At 38.4% G+C, this 21,180-nt stretch overlaps 3 protein-coding genes across 3 annotated transcripts; 2 read left to right on the top strand and 1 right to left on the bottom strand.

The window, feature by feature from the left end:
- The first annotated feature begins 2,524 nt into the window (after positions 1 to 2,524).
- Positions 2,525 to 8,099, top strand: LOC112198252. Its single transcript, XM_024339338.2, has 11 exons — positions 2,525 to 2,723; positions 3,203 to 3,517; positions 3,698 to 3,775; positions 3,901 to 4,466; positions 4,735 to 5,349; positions 5,578 to 5,732; positions 6,514 to 6,728; positions 6,812 to 6,945; positions 7,050 to 7,381; positions 7,465 to 7,568; positions 7,722 to 8,099. Exons 2-11 carry the CDS (start codon positions 3,226 to 3,228, stop codon positions 7,790 to 7,792), a joined length of 2,562 nt encoding a protein of 853 aa, XP_024195106.1. The 5' UTR covers positions 2,525 to 2,723; positions 3,203 to 3,225; the 3' UTR covers positions 7,793 to 8,099.
- Positions 8,100 to 12,744: 4,645 nt separating this feature from the next.
- LOC112198250 (probable serine/threonine-protein kinase PIX7) lies at positions 12,745 to 17,254 on the top strand. The gene is made up of 7 exons (XM_040518865.1): positions 12,745 to 13,907; positions 15,099 to 15,433; positions 15,542 to 15,677; positions 15,776 to 15,912; positions 15,989 to 16,112; positions 16,407 to 16,922; positions 17,006 to 17,254. Exons 1-6 carry the CDS (start codon positions 13,688 to 13,690, stop codon positions 16,919 to 16,921), a joined length of 1,467 nt encoding a protein of 488 aa, XP_040374799.1. The 5' UTR covers positions 12,745 to 13,687; the 3' UTR covers position 16,922; positions 17,006 to 17,254.
- Positions 17,255 to 17,710: 456 nt separating this feature from the next.
- Positions 17,711 to 20,349, bottom strand: LOC112198251. Its single transcript, XM_024339337.2, has 8 exons — positions 20,291 to 20,349; positions 19,945 to 20,260; positions 19,707 to 19,850; positions 19,387 to 19,602; positions 19,028 to 19,149; positions 18,678 to 18,841; positions 18,124 to 18,278; positions 17,711 to 18,039 (listed from the first exon to the last, which is right to left on the bottom strand). Exons 1-8 carry the CDS (start codon positions 20,335 to 20,337, stop codon positions 17,941 to 17,943), a joined length of 1,263 nt encoding a protein of 420 aa, XP_024195105.2. The 5' UTR covers positions 20,338 to 20,349; the 3' UTR covers positions 17,711 to 17,940.
- Between the last annotated feature and the right edge of the window lie 831 nt (positions 20,350 to 21,180).

Genomic DNA, 21,180 nt, shown 5'->3' with positions numbered 1-21,180 from the left:
GTTCTTTGTCAGAGACGAGATAAGCCAATTCTTTACGAGGGTATTGCATCTGTCCCATTGAAGAGCTTATTCTTCGTTGATTTGTGACCTTTTAAGAGCTCCATTGACAAATCCAGCTTTGTTCTTGATTTCGAGTGCCATCATAGTTGAGGGTGCCCATATTGAGTAGTTGTCCTCCGCCAAGGGTTCAGAAACCAACATGACCCCCGGTTGGTCTGAGTGGTGGAGAAAGAGTGGATGATTAGACTTCTCCCATGGTACTGCAGCCTTGGAAGTTTCTGAACCCTTCATGAGTTGTCATTGGGTTTTAGATTCTTCATCGCCAGCCATGAGGATGGTTTGAGAGAGTTTTCAAGGTCTCAAGAGCGTTGGCTCTGATACCATAAAGAAACAGAGAAGAGTTTGAATTCTGTATGTATATATATTCAACGAATGGCTATCCCAATATATACAAGAGTTAAAATAACAAACCTAACTTGTAGGAGTCATTCTAGGAAACAATCGTAATTGATAGCTAATACAAGATTTATCGAAGAAAACAAAAAATCACCAGAAATGAAAAGGGTGGAAGGCATTTATGGTGATACAGTTTGACATTGGCTAATTTTTGCTTGAATTGAGTTACAATCATGTGTTTCATAAACTCTATTTTGTAGTCAATGGTTTAGCACGGGATTAAACCTTGTTAAGTTTTAGATTAGGTCTATTTGTTGTGCTATATTTATGCCATATGACTTTCACTCAACATCATTAAAATATATTGGCCAGGCAAACTATCAAACTCTGCCTAAAACAGTCAAACTCTGCCTAAAACAGGCAGATGAGAAATATTAATCTGATTTCACGAAGACAATTGTACATATTTGCATTATTCAGAAAATGCTCATTGTTCATATTGTGACATGCCTAGATGGTTTTTAACAAGTACACACCGCCCCTCTGACCATTCCTTCCCATTTTGCATGTAAGACTTAGACACATCATCTCAACTCACTAATCCTTTTAGTTCAATTCGTTTTTCAGTTACTTTCCAAATCATATAATTATAAATATAACAATTCAATTGAGCTTTAAATTAGTTAAATTTTTTATCGATCAATCGTAACAAGTTTTTCTATTTGAATAATTTATATATATTATATTTAAAATTTTGTTGACTATAGTAATCAAATGGATTTATGCACTAAGAGATAAGGTAAAGAAGTTGCGACTTGCGAGTATGAAATGAACCAGGATCCTTCCATAGTCATTGTCGTTGATGGTTGCATTAGGCTGAGACTGTCCTCAACCGGCGTTCACAAATCTACATGATCCTGTGCACCTCAACCCACCGATGATGATCAAGTGGACCTCAACCCTTTGCTTTTGGGCTCAAACAAACCCATCGGTGATGATCAGGTTCAATAGAAGCGTTACACGTGGGGGGTTAATATAACATCATTATTCAAATTGCATGCTTTTCGAGGCTCCCAAATCCAAAATTCCAAATCAAACATTGATTAAAAATATCTAAAGAGGCACAACCGACGATTAAACTTATCCAATCCTCGTCATCCTGTGTTGTCCCGCCAATTTTTTTTTTTTGGCGCGACGTGTAATGTGACCCCGGGCCTCTACCTTCCTTCTGTTTAATAATCCCACACAAGCCAAACCCAAAACACAGCAAAGGTCCAACTCCCGGCTTCCAACATTAGTATCAGCCCATATGGATTGGATCATGCATCACGTATTGGCTTGATCACACAAAAGCCCATTAGCCCAAAAGACCCCCAATATGACTTCCGTAAAAATAAATTACAGTTTTTCTTTTTTAATGAAAAAATAAAAAATTTGTATATACAACTGGATTCTAATTCACCGAATTGAAATGCAATAGCCAAAAATAAAGTAGCTATTGGTGCCAAGTAGACGAGATGTGGAAAGAGTGGCTAATGGAAGCTAAATGTCAAAATTATAGTTAAAGTTATATTCAATTGTTAAAATTAAATCAATTAAAAACCGTTAAATTAAACTAAAGTAAGGATGAAAAAAGTTGATTAAGAGGCTCTTATCACCAAATACTTTTATGTAATAGGTTATTGAGCTACAATAAGTTTTACGTACGTAATTAGTAATATCAAATTACTTGAAATATTGGTGGTCTATTTTACTAGATGATTATGGAGAAATAAGTTAGACGCTTCTCGCTGAGTGGATTGACAACCATTGTTGCATCATATTTGAGTAACAATGAAGAACATAAGTTACAATCTTAACATACCCAGTAAATTATTTAAAATTCTATCATCATGATATATTAAGGAGTCGAAGACAGATTTTTTACTTATGATAAAAATGATTTGTGAGGTGAAATGACAATTGCTCACTCATAAGATACCAATGTCATGAGACCAAATAGTAGTTAGTGTTGGGTAAAAAACTGTTAATAATTTTTAGTATGCCAATTACATTTCGTATGAAAAATAATCTCACTAGTGTAAAAACAATATTTGCACCTCTCTTTATTCGTTGATACAACAACAGTTATGATGGTTCCACAATTACAGCTCTCACAGTCTCCCTCCCCACTTCTGACTGCTAACGGCCTCCACCGCCTACGAATCCTAGACGACTCGTCGTCCTCCTCCGCAGCTTTCATAATCGGAGAATTAATTAGGGCTTTCAGCCTGCACAGGTTTCAGGCTCGGGATCGCCGCTAAGGTTCAAAGACGACCGGATCTCGGGTAAGTTCATTTCTGATATATAAGTACCCAGGCCAACCTAGTCTCATCGTGGATTCGCCACTGGAATGTTGATTTTCAAATTTCAATGCTAAATCCATGGAACGAATTTGATTGTGATATTCTTTGATTGTTTGGTTGCTTTTGCTTATACAAGAGTGTGAGATTCGTAGTGCTTTAGCTTTTTGATCGAGTTTGTTTCCGGAGTTCATATTAGATGGTGATGCGCATTAGGATTAGCACATCATGTTGTGATAAGTTAGTTCAGTTACTGACTGTAGTGTTGTTGAGGAAGTAATGGAGAATTCTCGTGTCGAAAATTTTGCAGCCATTAGCTTTTAGTGTTAGTTTTCGGCCATATAGATCACATATCGATTTGATTAGAACACAGGCTTCAGAGGTTTGTAGCTAGAAACACACACATTTACTTGTGTTAGAGTAATCCTTTTTAGAAATGGAATGACATTGGCAGTGATTTTCAGGCGCTTTTTGTTTCGGCGGGACGATGAATTTATTTAGAATATCTAGTCAACATGTACAACGTGTACCGGCTGCTGCTGAGCAGCCGGTTGTTTATGAACCACCTCCAGAGGCGCAGCTTCCCCCGAAACCAGCAGGACCAACTCTGGAGGGTTTAATTGCTGAAGATTCATATCCACAGTATTCTGCAATTGCTGATCACGTTCGAGAAAATGAATCCGGAGTTGAACATGACGCTGGTGCAAAGAACGACTCATCTGTTATAGCAAAGCATCATGACGTTTCGGATGAGGAAGGATGGATTGCGATTCCATACAGTAAGTTACACTGACTTTGTATACATTGATATTCGGTGTGGCGTGGACACTTATGGATGCACATAAAGTGAGTTCTAATATGCAAATAACACGGTCCAGTGGGTACTTATATTCCTTACGTACACTGTAGCATTGTTGTGATATAGTCTTGTATTTCTAAGGCTCGTTTTGTTCTTGTAGAAGAACTCCCCGATAATTGGAATGATGCACCGGATATACAATCATTACGCTCTATGGACCGCTCCTTTGTTTTTCCCGGTAGCTGTTTCCTGAATCTCCTCTCTCTCTTTCATTCTTGACATGTATTTTCCCAAACATGGGAGAATATACCAGTAGCTATATGACCTGAAATCTATTATTTTTTTTATTTTTTATTTTTTCAGGTGAACAAGTTCATATCCTTGCATTGCTGTCAGCATGTAAGCAGGATATAGAAATTATTACTCCTTTTAAATTAGCTGCAGCTATGAATAAAAATGGCTTAAAGCAAAGCCCAACGAAGCAAAATGGGAATGTGGAAGATGAAAATGATACATTGTCAAGAAAAGGAAAAAGTAGTCCTGATAGTCAAGGTACAGATCAAAATGGTGAAACCCTGTCAAAAGAGAAGGCTGATCCACAAAAGGATGTTTCTGCTAGTGAATCCCTTCTTCGAATGGAGGATCACAAAAGACAAACTGAAATATTATTGCAAAGATTTGAGAGGTCTCATTTTTTTGTTAGGATTGCGGAGTCAGGTGAGTCCCTTTGGTCAAAAAAGGGTTCTTCTAAGAAGTCTTCAGAATCTTCTGAGATGGATGGTCCAGAGGCCACGGAAAATGGAACCCAGAAAAGTGCATTGTCTCAACTCAATGCCATTGTTGATAAAGGAAATTTTGATCCCAACGTCTCTGGTGGTGTAGCAAGAAATAATGTCAAGTGTTGCTCTCTTTCTAATGGAGACATAGTGGTACGTGTAGTGAAACTTCTAGGTCATTTGTTTTATTTTTCTATATGTACACACACACACATTTATATTAAATGGGGACCTGGCTGGAAAGAGAGGAGGGGGTGGGAGTTTTCCATTTGCCTAAAATATGGAGATTTAAGCTAGTTATATGCTGCTGTTTTGCTTTTCGATACCTTCCAGTTTTTTGAATTCTTTTTTTCCTCTTACTTGTTAAATTGTCTTTACAATCATTTATTCTCATTTCATTTTCTTGTTTGGAAGGGTGTAGGTTCTTTTACAGGTGAATGTTGGTGTAGATTTTTTGAATGACCCTGTTATTGAGATTCTTCAGTTTGAGAAGTACCGTGAGAGAAGTTTGTGTACAGAGGCTCAGGAGAACTTGGTTTATGCAAATCCGGACCCATGTGGAGAGTTGTTAAAATGGCTGCTTCCTTTGGATAACGTACTTCCTCCTCCAGCTCGTCCTTTATCTCCTCCTTTAACTTCCAATTCAGGAATTGGTGGCACACCTCAAAAGCCCACATCCAGTTCTCAGATTTTCTCCCATTTTAGAAGTTACTCCATGTCATCACTACCACAAAATACTACACAACCACCTGCACCTATTAAAGCCGCCGGTTCTAAGCCAAGCTTTGATCTTGAAGACTGGGATCAGTTTTCATCTCTGAAGCTCTTGAAGAGTCAAAAAGTTGGTTACGACGGACTTTTATCTTTTCGAGGTGTGTCATTGGAGCGCGAAAGATTTTCTGTTCGTTGTGGATTGGAAGGCATCTATACACCAGGAAGAAGATGGAGGAGAAAACTTGAAATCATACAACCTGTAGAAATTCATTCTTTTGCTGCGGACTGCAATACAGACGACCTTCTCTGTGTCCAGATAAAGGTGTGAACAATGATAGTACCAGATCTAGTTTATTTGTTGAATGTGCATTCTTTTCTTCTTCTTTTTTGGGTCAACTGGTAATTTACCAACAAAAAATTGTTTTTAGTTTTTTTGTTGAATATGCATTCTTTTTATGATAGTTTCATAGTATCCAATCATTCATTAGAATGGCATGTTTTTTAATCTTTAATCTCAAGATCCTACTGAAGTTGTCAATATGTTTTGCAGAATGTTTCTCCAGCACATGCACCAAATATTGTGGTGTATGTAGATGCTATAACGATTGTCTCTGAGGAGGCTTCAAAAGGTGGACAGTCCGTATCGTTACCAATTGTATGTGTGGAAGCAGGAAGTGACCATAGTTTACCAAATTTAGCACTCAGGTTATTGTTATGTCTTGGTGTCATTTAAGAATTCATTTTTATCACACAGTAACACTGCAATCTTTACTGTTACTCCTAAAAATTCTATTTTTTGTGTTTTCTAAATCTTAATTGAAATATATAACTAGGGTTAGGACTTTGGACATTATATGAGTTGCAAATGCCAAGGAGTTGGGGTCAAGTTGTCTGAGGACTGATTGCTTGCTGCTCTGTGTTCACGTAGGAGTAATGCCTTTATATGCACAAGTGTAGGCACAATCCTAGGACAGTTGAAAAAGCTTAAAGACCAACAGAACAAAAGAATAACAGCTTCCATCTGCTTTGACACCAAATTGGCATAGGGAAACAACCTCAGTCTAACTCGTTGGCAGGTTTTCACACAGCACAATGCGCACCTTGTGCACAGAAAATGTTCACCTTCATTCTGTGATAATAGATATTGCCTTGGCAGACGGATCCAGCAACAATGAGTCATAAAGGGAGACAGAAGCTTGAGGCTGGAGGTTCATGTCTTTGTGGGTCTTGAATTTGACTTGCATGAATAAAGAAAAGTTGGGAAAATACGTAACATTGTGAAACCTGTCGGAGTAGATATCAGGATTAAGACCTAGAGAGCAGTAGCTAACCGGTAGCTATTAAGGTTGCTATTGTAAACATTGTGAAATTGATGTTCAATACTATCATGGGAATCTTTAATTTAGACATTTTTTGTTTGTTTGTTTAGTTTTGGAATCTTAAGCTTATTTCTTTCTCTTGATCTCACTAGAATTTCTTGTGACAGGAGAGGTGAAGAGCATTCTTTTATTCTTAAACCAGCAACAACCCTGTGGAAGAATTTCAAGACTGGTGGTGATAGAAGCACTCAACAATCACTAGCACAGGCTGGAAATGCAGCATCAAGTTCACGTCTAGCATTGAAGACTGCTGAAGGAAAAAGGGCTGCTTCAACTGCTTACCAGTATGCAATTATGGTATCCTGTCGGTGCAACTACACGGGTAATTATATTCCTTTAGTTTACCATATAAAGGGAATTTGAGTATGTTGTTTTTAATTGTGATTCTTTTATGTATGTCTGCAGAGTCAAGATTGTTTTTTAAACAGCCAACAAGTTGGCGACCGCGTATTTCAAGGGATCTTATGATATCTGTTGCGTCTGAAATGTCTGGACAATCTAGTGCACCAAATGCTGGAGTCTCCCAACTTCCTGTTCAGGTTTCATATACTGATAGCTTGTATCATATGTGTATGTGGGAGCTGTCCTTTTTTTTGTTTAATGTTTGTGAAGTAGGTTTCATCTAAACTTTTCAATTGGTCAGGTCTTAACTCTTCAGGCTTCAAACTTAACAACTGAAGATCTATCTCTGACGGTTCTTGCCCCGGCTTCATTTACTTCGCCACCGTCAGTCGTATCCTTGAATTCTTCACCTTCTTCTCCAATGAGTCCATTTGTTGGTTTTCCTGGGTTTACAGGAAGAACAACTGCTGAGAGACATAACTCTACAATGCAGAGGCTGAACTCAGCACCCTCTATATTGACAAATCAGAAACAAGCTTCTTCTAATGAACAAGCTTCTCCAGTATCTGATGTTGTTCCTAGTGCTGGTTTAGGTTGTACACATTTGTGGCTTCAGAGTAGAGTTCCACTAGGGTAATACTTCAACTCCGTCTCGTTTTGTTTTTTTTTATGTTCATGGTTATTCCAATTATTATAATCTTCTACGGTCATGTTAGATGTGTTCCCTCCCAATCTACGGCCACCATCAAGCTTGAGCTACTTCCATTGACCGATGGCATAATTACGCTGGACACTCTTCAGATTGATGTCAAGGAAAAAGGTAGTTATCCCCCTGTTTCTACTGCGGATTATAGGTCATCCATTTGACTGCATAACATTATATACCTGTGAAAACTTCTGCCCTTAATTACGTGCCAAAACGCAACTATAGATTTCTTCTTCTGACGGAGGGTAATATTTTCTGGCATAACAGGTCGTACTTACATACCTGAGCACTCGCTGAAGATTAATGCCACTTCTAGTATTTCCTCGGGGATTCTTTAAGAAACATCCCGTGCAACATGCATTTCATTCCACATTCGTATTGAAGTGTCAACTTCTGTAGTCATTGAGCATCAGGCTCTCAACAACAGGCACTGAGGTTTCCCTTGCTTTGTTCAGTTAAAATTGTCATGTCAATTTGTCTTAGAAAACACAACCTCACAGTATGTGGTTGTAAACCGGGATTTGAGAATAGGGATTTTTATAGCATACCCCTTATTGGGAGAGACTATATTCTTTGTAAATGAATCTTTACTTGTGTGAAATGTAATCGATTAATGCAGAAAAGTTATACACCTGTTCATGAACACTGGCTTGACTTTTACGTTTCTTTTTTATTTCTCCTGATTCTGTTTACTATGTTTTGATAAATTCTGATTAGTGTGAGTTGCTGCCCAGGTCTCGTCACGAATTCATAAAATATAGAAGTGTCCCATTATATACAAATCATATAGGTAGTTTAACTTTCAACATCATGTTTATATTACAGGCATGAGTCGTGTCAAGGCCAGAGCCTCAGAGAGTAGGTCCTCAGCTAATAGATGTGTTCCATAACTAAAACCTAAGATTTTGCAAATGAAATCAATTGGAGGCCTCAATATAGAGAGCAAGTAATTACAGAAGTCCGTGCAAACTGTTGCTGACAGTTTATCCAAATATGCAAATATTACTTGACCAAGTCGAATTAGCGCCAGAAAACAAAGACGAAAAACCAAGTATGAACTATTAAGCATATTTTTCTGCGGAGGTTGCGAAATTCAATGATAACTCTTTTCACTAAAAGCAAAGGAATTTGATCCAATTTACTTGCATATAGCAGCACTTCCAATTCAGCCAACAAGTTAACTTTGTTACCTGTTTAATCAGGGACAAATATGGCTAGCATTAGCTGCATCCCTCCTGTCAACTTCTTTTTATCCTTCTTTTGTTTACTGAATGCTCGATTTCCTTGAAGCCACAAGATTGGCTAACTCTGGTGTCAACAGTTTCAAAGTAGCTTGCATTGAGCTGGAGAGGAAGGCACTTCTTAAATTCAAACAAGGCCTGGAAGACCCTTTACATAAGTTCTCTTCTTGGGTTGGAGAAGACTGCTGCAACTGGCTGGGCGTAGGTTGCTGCAACAAAACCGGCAATGTTGTCAAGCTTGACCTCAGCTATTGCTGCTGTATACAGAGTATGAAACCTTTCACGATGGCATGCATAGGGGGTGAGTTAGATTCTTCTTTACTTGACATACTTGAATTACTTGGACCTGAGTCACAACAAGGTCAATGGAATTCCTATCCCAAGTTTCATAGGTTCACTCAACAAGTTGAGGCACCTTAATTGACCTCTCCAGCTCATCTTTTAGCGGAATGGTCCCTCCTCATCTTGGGAATCTGTCAAACTTGGTGCATCTTGCTCTCACTTCAGATGCACTATTAGGGGAAAGGTGCTTGTGGGTTTCGGATTTGAATTGGGTCTGTAGTCTCTCTTCCTTGCAATACCTCAATTTGGCAGAGGTGAATCTTAGCATGGCATCAGCTGATTGGCTTCCGGCTAGCAATAAGCTTCCTTCACTGCTAGAGTTGGACTTGACTTTTTCTCATCTTCATCACCTCCCACAGACTCTTCCATATCTAAATTTCGCATCACTCTTCATTTCCTCAGTGGCTATTCAATTTCAGTACCCTTGTCACAGTATGTCTCTCTAGTTCTAGATTTACTGGCTCCCTTCCTGAAAGTGCATGGAAAAATAAACATTGCAGTTTGCAGACTTTAGGCCTATCATATAATTTTGTTAAGTATGGATGTACAACAATTTGTTGAGGATTTGTCTACATGCAGTAATAGTAGCTTAGAAGTGCTAGATTTCATGTCAAGTAATCTCCATGGATCACTGCCTGAATCTTTGGGATCCCTTAAATATTTGGAAAGTGAACTCATTCTCGGGTCCTCTCCCAGCCACAATAGGAAATCTGTCACATTTGCAGGTCCTGGACCTGGCCTTCAACAACATGATGAATGGCACCATCCCAGAAAGTATCGGACAACTTTCAGAGTTGAGAGCATTGCTACTCTGGGAGTCTGGGGTGGTTCATGGGAAGGTGTTATATCTGAAATTCATCTTCACAATCTCTCTAGTTTGATAAGTTTTTCTCTGTCTTCCACAAACTCTTTGGTTTTCCATGTCAGTCTTGACTGGACTCCTCCCTTCAATCTATTGTTTCTCTCCATCAGTGATTGCAAACTGATGAATCCCGCTTTTCCAATGTGGCTCAGAAATCAGAGTTTCCTCGATGAAATAAATTTCTCAAACGTTGGAATTTCAGATTCAATACCTGATTGGTTTTGGAAAATGTCACAATCTTATTATGATTGGTGGTTTACTGTGGATCTCTCTGATAATCAATTGAGAGGACGCCTTCCAAGCACAGTAAATTTTTGTGTTGGAGCATACGTTAATTTGAATACCAACTTCTTGGAGGGTTCTCTTCCACTTTGGCAAAATGTAACATTTTCCGGACCAATTCCCACGAGCATTGGCGAGGAGATGCCAAAGATGGTGACCCTAGATCTTTCTAGCTAGGAATAACCTGATTGGTAGCATCCCCGCTTCCATAACAGAACTGAAGAAATTGGTTTCGATTGATCTCTCAAGGAATCATCTGTCTGGAACCATGCCCAGGTTAGTAATGACTAGCACCGTAGATTTTTCCAACAACAATCTATCTGGTCAAATTCCACGCTTCATGTGCATACAACCATCTTAGATCAGTGTCCTGGGCTCCTGGCTGAGATTAAGCAACAACAATCTCTCAGGGGAGATTGACCAGTCCTTTCAAAACTTTACAAGACTGTTTACGCTTGATCTTGGAGGGAACAAATTGTCAGGACGCATACCAGCATGGATTGGAAAAAATCTGTATGCATTAATTCTCGAAGCCAACAGATTCACCGGAAGTATTCCTCAACAGATATGAAACCTCCCTTATCTTCATCTTCTATACCTTTCTCAGAATAATCTTTCGGGATTCATCCCTCGATGCCTTGGCAATTTGGAACATATGAAACAGTTACCTTACAGTATGAGTCATTCTCAACCTCAAGCATGAACAGGCCCTACCATGATCTTCAGCATCTGGACCTAAATGTAAAAGGAGTAGGATATGAATATGCCAGTTATCTCTTAAGGCTTGTAAACAGCGTAGACATTTCAAGCAATAATCTATGGGGTGAATGACCAGAAGAGATAACGAATCTTTCCTATTTGGGTACGTAGCTTGAGTTTATCTCCGAACCAATTGACAGGAACTATCCCAGAGGGTATAGGAAAGTTACAGCTGTTAGAAACTCTTGACCTCTCTAGTAACCATCTTCACGGTCCAATTCCTCTCAGCATGACCTCCATGACTTCTCTGAGCAAATTGAACTTGTCCTATAACAACTTGTCAGGGCCAATTCCATCAGCCAACCAATTCCAGCCCTTCAATGACCCTGCCATGCATGTATAAAGGAAACTCGGGACTTTCTGGGGCGCCATTGCCAACACAATGCTCAACATCGGATAATGATGATCCGGGACAAGAAGAAGAAGAAGAAGAAGAAGATGATGATCGATAAGGATGGTTCCGGATATAAAGGACTGTATGTAAGCATCACACTGGGATTCATTGTGGGATTTTGGGGTGTTTTTGGCAGCTTGGTGATCAAGAGGTCCTGGAGACACTTGAAAATCTCGACAAAATGAAAGATCAGTTCCTTCTGGTAATCATAGTGCAATGCATATGAAGAAAAGAGACTAGACAGAAAAGACGCTAAGGTTGCCATCTATGCAGGTTTTGTTCTTTTCCTCTCCGCAATTCCTCCCTCGAAATTAAGTGCTTAACTATTAGAATTACTTTGTTGTTCTGATGGAGTATCATGTTCTTGCATAACAGGTATTACCTATATAGCTTGGTATGTATAGAAGCTTAATGCAACTACAGCATCCTTGCCTGCAGATACTTGTTGTAGTCATCCAGCGGCAATATCCCAAGTAACAACAGGCAGAGAGGTTAACCTAGTTTTTTTTTTTTTTTGGGTAAGTCACCCTGCTTTGTTTAGTTGGAATTCCCACTCATTTGAGAATTTGACTCCCAATTAATATTATATATTTGATTTTGATTATCCCATTTAAAATACAAAATGTATAATTGATTTCTTAAGTGTGAGGTGCCAAAGTCTTCTCGCAAATGTATAAAATATAGAAGTGCTATATGATAAAGTAAACAATAATATCTTGTTATGTGTTATGCCTGAAAATGCAGGCTGATAGGTGCTGGTCTTCAGTTTGTTACCTTAATGGCATGATTACGGCATTACCTTCTTGGCATGATTAGGGCAGGGTGGCATAACCTTACCCAATCACTTTTTATAATGGTGCCAATCATCAGAAATTATGCAATACAAACTAAACGTGTTATAATTAGATATAAAAGTGGAACATTTGCTTCACAATGTTGCAAACTATCTTTGGACAGTACGTGGTAGAACATTTGCCAACTAATAAGAAATTTAATGATGTTTCAGTACTGGCAGGGTAAAAATTCTTATTTTAAAGACTGATCTAAAATTGACTGTGATAAAAATATTCATTGTTTATTGAAGAATTTTTTTTTGTTAAACGACTCCAATAATCTGTGTATGACAACTAATAGTCATAACTCATAACCAACTACGATATTATAGGTTTCATCTCTTTAGAATTCTTTTTTCTTAAAAAAAAAAAAAAAAAAAATCTCTTCAGAATTCTTCACTGAAGACAAAATTTTAAAACAATTCTTCAATATAACAAAATCAAATTAATTTTAACTAAAAATATAAAATTTAAATGTCGAAATTATAACCACTTAAAATCATAAATTTAATTTTCAGCGGTAAGATAGCACAATATACACTTTATTCTTTACATTTCCTCAAAAACCGTCGTTTAAACGAGCGGCTCCGATAGCATAACAAGAACAAGAGGAAAAGAGATCCTGCATTTGCTCATTGCAGGCTCGAATCGACGACATCAGCCCTGACGCGCGCGTTCACGTCCGCCCACACAACCCAGACACCTCACCATCACAATGGGTCCCGCCCTCTCTTTCTCTCTCCTGCCCGGACTGTCCCCTCTTTTTTCTCCACTTCTCTCTCTCTGACCGAACTGCCCCTCCCCCACCGCCCTCCTTTCCCAAAGCACCTCGTACGGCCAGCGACATAGGGGCACTCCGGGCAGCCACACCACTGCCCTTTTTCTCCGGGCAGCTCCCTTTGCCTTTTTGTAGTCTTCACTTGAATTAAAAATAGAAAAGAAAGAAGACAGAGAGAGAGAGTGTGAATTATTCTGAGTACTATTTTAGATTTGTAAGTTTATAACGATTTTTTTTTTTTTTTTGGCAAAAACATTTATTTATTTTTGTTAATTTTTTAATTGTTCACACCCAACTTTAAACTGGTCAGATTGTGGGGAAGGGAAGTAGTCTTATTCTGAGATTTATGCATCTTTGAGCAGACATTTGTGGGATAAACTGAGTTTTGTTTGCTCTATCTGTTGGAAACTGACACTTTCTCTTTTGGGTTTTTGTTGTTTTCCTCACAAGGCTGATCAAGTTTGGAGCTTTTTACAAGGGTTTGCCATCTTTGTTTGATCTTCTCCCTCTATGATCTACCTCTTTTCTCAACTGGGTCATCTTTTTTGGAACCAAATTTTGTTGGGTGTGGAACGGAGTTTTGAAATTTGAGAGCTTTTGGTGGGTTTTTTTAACCATTTTTTTTTTATGTGGGTTGTGTAGAGAGCTTGACTGGTTTTTTGTAGTGGTGGGAAGGTTGGTGGTTTTGGGGCTTTTAATGGTAATTGGGTTTCATTGTTTAGGCCTATAGGGTTTGTGAGAGATGGGTTTGGGAGCTGAGAATGGGAAAGTGAAAGTGGAGTCTTGGGATATAAGCAAATCCAAGGGGAGGAAGAAGAAGATGGTAGTGGATGATGATGATGATGATGTGGATGTGGAGGAAGAGGAGACCGGGTGCTGGCTAAGGCTGAGGTTTTTTGGGAGCTGCATTTCTTCAAGATCCAAAGTTGATAGCTCAATTAGTGGCACCAGTACTCACTGTGGTAACTTTCTGTGTTTCTTGGAGTCAATTTTTACTAGCTGTTATGCTGCAATTTTTCGTGTTCAGATGTGTTTTCGGGAGTGGTTTGTTGTTTTTCTTTTAGCTTGCGCACTGTAAACAGTTCTTCCCTTGTCAGTCATAGCTTGTTTGCCATATAGTTATAACTTTACATAGGAGTGCAAGTAATCTACAACTAATTACTGGTAACACTGCCATTTCTGCTCGGGGCAACCGTAAGTCGGCTGCATTATCACCATGGTCTGTAGAAGTTGGTTGTTGTGTGTATTTTTCATGCATTGGAGTTGGGTCTTTGTAGTACAATGAATTGTTAATTGAGCCTAAACAATAGCATTGAAGACAGTTGACTAAGAATGTATATACACAAAATCAACAATCACATTAATTGTGATCAAGTGGTTTACATCCATACTCATGATTACTTTTAATCAAGTATATGAAAATTCCCAGAATTTGTAAATAGTATATCTGCAAGAAACATGTGAGCTTGCTGAGACCCAAGTGAGGTCCTTTTGATCTCTTATGAGAGGAGAGCTGATTGATGGCTATAAGCTTCATGATCCTCAAAGAAACATGTGAGCTTGCTTTTGAGATTAAGACATATCCATGTATACTATCTCCTATTACAATATCTCCTATGGCTGGGTAACAATATCTTGAGTCCAGATTGTACGTAATGAGCAAAATAGTGAAAATTGTCTAGTTGATATAGCTGTTGTTAGAGGACAGATTTTGGGATAGGAATATCTTCAACAGGACACAGGTTAGAAGAGTGCTCATTCAATTAGCCAGTTAGGCATGAAAGAGTAGATATAAACTGGTTTCAAAAATAAATGGCCTATTTAGATGGCTGTCGGTTATGGTGACTAGTTTAGATGGTCTCCCTATTAGCACTTACCAAGTTATATCATAGCTAAATCTTTTCCATTTAGATTTTATTTTGTGTTGGGTTCCTGAGAATCTTATCAACTACACAAGTTGGTCTATCTTCCTGTGCAATGTGTATTCTTCTAGTCAAGTTCTTACACAAATTCTATCTGTGATTGAAACTTGCTTATTGTGACGTGTTTGCAACTCAGTGCAATTTTTTTTCCCTTTTACTTTCATAAGAAACCCATTCTTTTGTTTCAGTAGTCTAATGTATTGCCATTGTCTTTTTCGTTTGGTTTTGCAGAAATCAAATCTACAAATGATACAAGCAGAGACCAACCGACGGCTACTGCAGTGTCTAACTCAACCACTAGTAACACAGAAAGTAATGCATCCACTTCAAAATTTGAAGAGGAACTTAAAGTTGCTTCAAGGTTGCGAAAATTTGCTTTTAACGATCTTAAATTGGCAACAAGAAATTTCAGACCTGAAAGTCTTCTTGGTGAAGGTGGTTTTGGTTGTGTGTTCAAGGGGTGGATAGAAGAAAATGGAACTGCTCCAGTCAAACCTGGCACAGGACTTACTGTTGCGGTTAAAACTCTTAATCATGATGGGCTTCAGGGTCATAAAGAATGGCTGGTTTGGACATGTTCCTCTTAACTTTTAAATTATTCACTTTTTAACCTTCGGCTCTCTCTCCTATGTTGTTTTAAATCATGGAATTTTGTTCGGCTTCCTTTGTGACAGGCTGAAGTAAATTTCCTTGGTGACCTTGTCCATTTAAACTTGGTAAAACTTATTGGATACTGCATTGAAGATGATCAAAGGCTGCTAGTGTATGAGTTCATGCCTCGAGGGAGCTTGGAGAACCACCTATTTAGGAGTAAGTAACTGCTCTTTTGACAATATAATTTTTGTTTATTTCACCTATTTAGGAGTATTTTCTTTCAGTATTCTGATAACATCTATTATTATATGCAGGGTCCCTGCCTCTTCCATGGTCTATTAGAATGAAAATTGCATTGGGTGCGGCAAAAGGTCTTGCTTTTCTTCATGAGGAGGCAGAAAGACCTGTGATTTATCGTGACTTTAAAACCTCCAACATCTTATTGGATGCAGTATGTGCTGAACACTTTGACATACTGAACATTCTCCCTAGCATCATTCATCTTTCTAATGAACAGCTGTTTTCAGGATTACAATGCCAAACTTTCTGATTTTGGACTTGCCAAAGATGGCCCGGAGGGTGATAAAACTCATGTCTCCACACGTGTGATGGGAACTTATGGTTATGCAGCTCCAGAATATGTAATGACTGGTATGTGAAGTTATCCTGAATCGTCTATTTTCCTCTCAGCGATTGTCTGCATATTGTGCATATTCATAGTGACTTAAAGAAACATTTGGTTTCCATCAAGATGGAATTTATCCATTCATCTTACCTAGCTTGGTGTGTGTTGTTATTGCGTCTGTTGTCTATATAGTAGGAGCTAGGTCCTGCAATTGTAAATGCAATGACCGCTTATCCTGTAGTATATTACTTGTTTGATACATGCAATATCTTGCGAGACTTGTTGAAGTCCAATTAGATTCACTGGTATATTTGTTGCAGGACATCTTACATCGAGGAGTGATGTCTATAGTTTTGGCGTAGTTTTACTTGAGATGCTGACAGGCAGAAGATCTATGGACAAAAATCGACCTAATGGTGAACATAACCTTGTGGAATGGGCTCGACCACATCTAGGAGATAGAAGAAGATTCTACCGATTAATAGACCCTCGGCTGGAAGGTCACTTTTCAATAAAAGGTGTACAGAAAGCTGCACAACTAGCTGCCCATTGCCTTAGTCGAGATCCAAAAGCAAGGCCCCTAATGAGCGATGTTGTTGAAGCATTAAAGCCATTGCCAAACCTTAAGGATATGGCAAGCTCATCATATTATTTCCAGACCATGCAAGGTGACCGAGTTGGATCCAGTCCGAATACCAGAAATGGTGTCAGAACACAAGGAGGATTGCTTACAAGGAATGGGCACAGGAGCCTATCAATACCAAATGGCTCCCATGCTTCTCCATATCACCATCAATTTCCCCATCCATCTCCGAAACCTAATGGAAAAACTTAAGGTAGGGTTGGCAGCTATCTGTATCATTTCCCACCGCTAGTCAGCATTCATTTTCCCTTATCTTTTTTCTCTCTTCTTCCTCAGTATAGATGTATCATCTGTTAAATCATTTGTTCCTGGACAACTGAAAAGGCAACAGAGAGACATGTTTGCTTGATGTTATGTTTAGAGGGGTGACCTCCGGGTAGGGAAAATGTAAAGGCAGGTGCGGCTTATCCAGCAAAATGTCTATGTCATATTGGTTACCAAGATTGTTACCGACCTTTACATTGTATCCTTTGTCATCTTATTCCTTCGATTAATACAAGTCCCTGTTTCATAGTCATTAGTCAACTTCTGATCTATTTCTTACCCAAGTTCATCATCAATTTGGTCAATTGCATGATATCAGGTTTGGCAGCTTCAAATATATGAATATAGCAACTTCTAACAAGCAACGTCTCTTTTTTTTGGCCGTGATTCTGTAACTTGGATAAAATTTAGTGCCATCACAATCAGATGGCATTAGATGAAGAAAATAAATGAAAATGGAGTGCCCCTTATCATGTTTCACCAAACAAAGTAAATACCTTATCGGAATCTGGTGCCACTCATGTGCCGATAAGCTGGAGTTATTGAACAGTACTCTGCATCATCATCATCTTGTTCCACAAGTTTTACCGATGCCAAAGCTCTAAGCTTTCCAGCATTTCTATTTCATTTTATCATTATTATTCTTTATTTATTTTTTATAATTTCATTTTTGATTTTGGACAATTGCCCTCCCATGGTCTTAAAAGAACGAAAGAGTTATTTTGCAATGGAGCAAATCATAGGACCTGCCTTCATTTATTAAAAATATCTAACAAATACATTTACATGCTTCAACCTCTCTAATGTTGGAGCATAAGTAGCTAATTAGTATGTCAGCCTTGCTTCTTGTACCAAAGATTAATCCCTGCAGAGGTTATTATTTTTGGTGCTTCATGAAGAGTGAAACCGATCTCGCCTTGGTAGTATGCAGTTGTTTACCAAGTCTTTCATGCAGCCCTCCTGGTCAGCTGCTCCTTTGATGTGCTCTCAAAGATCTTGTCCGCGTTACCAACCTCAAAGCCATCTCGCCTGTGATGCTCTTTAACCTGTGGTAGTTGTATTTCAAATTGTTCATACTTGTGCATTAAAAAAACAACCCAGAGGGCTACGAGGTTGAGTACTATAGTTACCTCGTTGCTTGGTAGATTGCTGTACTGGGGCAGCACCAGGCGTTGAGCAAACTCAATGTAGGAGCAGGGGACCGACTCAATTTGACCATCCCTAAATTGGAAATTAACTGGATCTGCGACAGTTGAACTTTGCAGCAGAAGACCATCGGGGCTCACTGTTAATGGAAGAAGTAGTCATTACATCAACATTTCCAAAGTTGAAAATGCAATATGGTCATAATCAGCATTGGAACACATATGCCATACAAGAGATTTCAAGAAATTTCACCTAAACTCAATTTTATCCTAACAAAAAGTCATTGATGCAACACACGATATGCAAAAAGTTTCAACAAACATATCAGTTTTTGGATTCAAGACACATGTATCGGTTTCTGATTATCCTGCCATCGTTCTCTACATATTTCCTTTATTTTGGCTCTTCTTTTCCAACATGGTTTAATCTACAATTGGAGTGGCATCAAAGTGCAAAATAGAGCATACACAATTATACATTATGTCATCCTAAGATAGTTCCAGACACGTGTTTGTTGTGCTACAATTATGTAACATACCTTTCAGAATTCCGCCTTCAGAATTCAACCTGAACCCATTCTCCTCGATGAATTGATTGAGGCTTTTAATATCTCTCAATTTAGATTTCAGCTGGTGAGCAGAGATTGTGACATGGTTGACTGCATACCCATTGACAAGGGTCCAGGCAGCATATTCACTTTCCCTATGTATCCATTAACCAGATATAAGCCTCTGGAGATCAAGATCAAGATCAAGTTCCTAAAATGCTAAAATTCCAAAAGATAATATAATGCAGGTTACGTTACCACATTCAAATCCAACCTCCTTGGCATGAACACGCAATTTCGCTTACGTAAACGTTAAGAAATGCACATAGAAAATTAAGTACCTAGCCAATTGCTGAAATTCTGAGTACAACGGCTTTTCCCACGTCAAAGTTCCCAGCGCACTTGCTAGAGCAGCATACTTATTTCCAGAACCAGAGTTTTCAGTGTACTTACGGATTATCTCCTGAATTTTGAAACAAACAGCTTCAACTAATTGAAATAGGAAAGGTTCAAGTAGGAAATCATCATAATAATGTAAATGTGGATTCCAATACCCTTTTCCTTTTTTCTATCTGAATAATAATGTCTATAATAAAGCTCCTATTGCATGTAAAGAAGCCAAAGTAAAAGATAGTAATGTCAGTCCCAAGTCCCAACCATATTTGCCATGAACATATAACATCACAAAATATATATGTACCTGAGTTTGTGGACTCATCTGATCTACAAGAAGCTCGGATATAAATATTCTCGGCAAAGGCCCATTAACACCAGCACCACCATCAGAAATGGTATAACTAGGAGGAGCAAACCAGAATGCCCTCAATTTCTTAGCCGGGAATCGTAACTCCTCCCGGGGAGTGTACCCGAAATCCAAGAAAAATCTAGCCATGGAATCAATCCCATAACCATTCACCTATTGTTCCAATTTAAAACATAACAAAACAAACTTGAATAACAATGCTAATGAACATAAAGATCGAAATCAATACACATAGAGGGAACAAGTAAGAGATCTACCCCAAAGGTCCTGAATGCAAAATGATCATAGCTAATCTGTTCATCAGACCCAACAAGCTCCAACACTGACTTTGCTGTAGGGTTCCTGCTCAAGTACACAGCCTCCATGTTTGCCAACACTCCCCTGAAGAATGATTCACCTCCCTGCAACACGACACCGTTTGACTCTTGATATGAATTAGCCAAACATAAACATGCACACATGTATAACTGATCATGGGGTCTATATGTACAGAACCTGAGAAGAAGAAGGGTCATGGGATCCATTGTCTGATTTGGAGCTACAAACGGTGCCGAGATTTTGATTGTTCATGGAGATTGAGTATCTGAGATTCAGGGGAAGAGGTGATTTGGTGAGGGAGATGAGATTCCTGGTGGGATTGACACTGTTGGGTTGGCGAGGAATGAGAGAGTCAAGTGATGGGGAGGAGATAGAGGAGCTTCTTAACATGGTCATGGTGGTGGAGAATCGCGTAATCATGTCTTCTTCAACCTTGGAATGGAAACAATCCTGTGTGGTATGGAATATTTTGATCTTCTTTCTCTTCTTCGATGTGTTTTTTTTTTGGCTGAACTTCTTCGATGTGTTTAGTGGCGTTTGCTTGCTTCCTGTTCTGTCTGGCCGCCACATGGATCCATCGATCTTTGGTGACGTACGTATATACAAACAATTAATAATTAATTATTGAGTACAGATTATAACGTGTGACAAAAAAAATAAAAATAAATAAACATAAAAGAGACAAACATACTATGTTAAAATAAAAGAGAGTTCGATGCTAGAACTGAAGAAGATATGGATGGAATTTAAAAATTCAGAAATGGATTTGGAGTAATCCGAAAGTGAGGGCGAGTTCTTTGCAACTTAGGGGATCCATTTATTCATGAGAAAAATAATGATTAGGGATGAAGCTGTCAAAGTGGTCAGGCACTGTGCTGCAATGTACAGTTGGAGCATTTCACATGCGCCGAAGGGGTTTATCTTGGGCCTAGGAAGCCTTTGGGTTCCCCTTGACAAAGTCAAAAAAAAAAAAAATGATTAGGGATGAAACAGATGATAAACGTGTAAATTTAGAATTTAGTTTTGTAAAAATGAGCCAATTTATTAAAAAATAATTGAGAAAGTGCATTTATGTAATTAAAAAGTCGGATTCGTAACACTTTTTACATGGGGTTAGAGTTGGTTTTTTGTAATTTTTTCTTTTCATGAGATTAGTGAGGTTGAGCATGGGATACATCAATGCTTCTTCAAGTAGAAAAGAAAAGCAACATATATGTTCTATCATAGAATTAATAGATAAAGTACATATTTAAGTATCACTCACATTAGCTGATGTAGTATAAAACTCAACTAATCAGAATATTTTATTAAATAATGTGATTTTTCTACATTAATTGTCAATATGGATAAATATCGTACCCAGATAAATAGTTCATCTTGCATTATTCATTCGCTCAACTTGTGAGTGTGGTC

Source organism: Rosa chinensis, chromosome 4, assembly GCF_002994745.2.
Source record: "Rosa chinensis cultivar Old Blush chromosome 4, RchiOBHm-V2, whole genome shotgun sequence".
Lineage (NCBI taxonomy): Eukaryota > Viridiplantae > Streptophyta > Magnoliopsida > Rosales > Rosaceae > Rosa > Rosa chinensis.
This window is presented reverse-complemented; position numbering and strand designations above follow the sequence as displayed.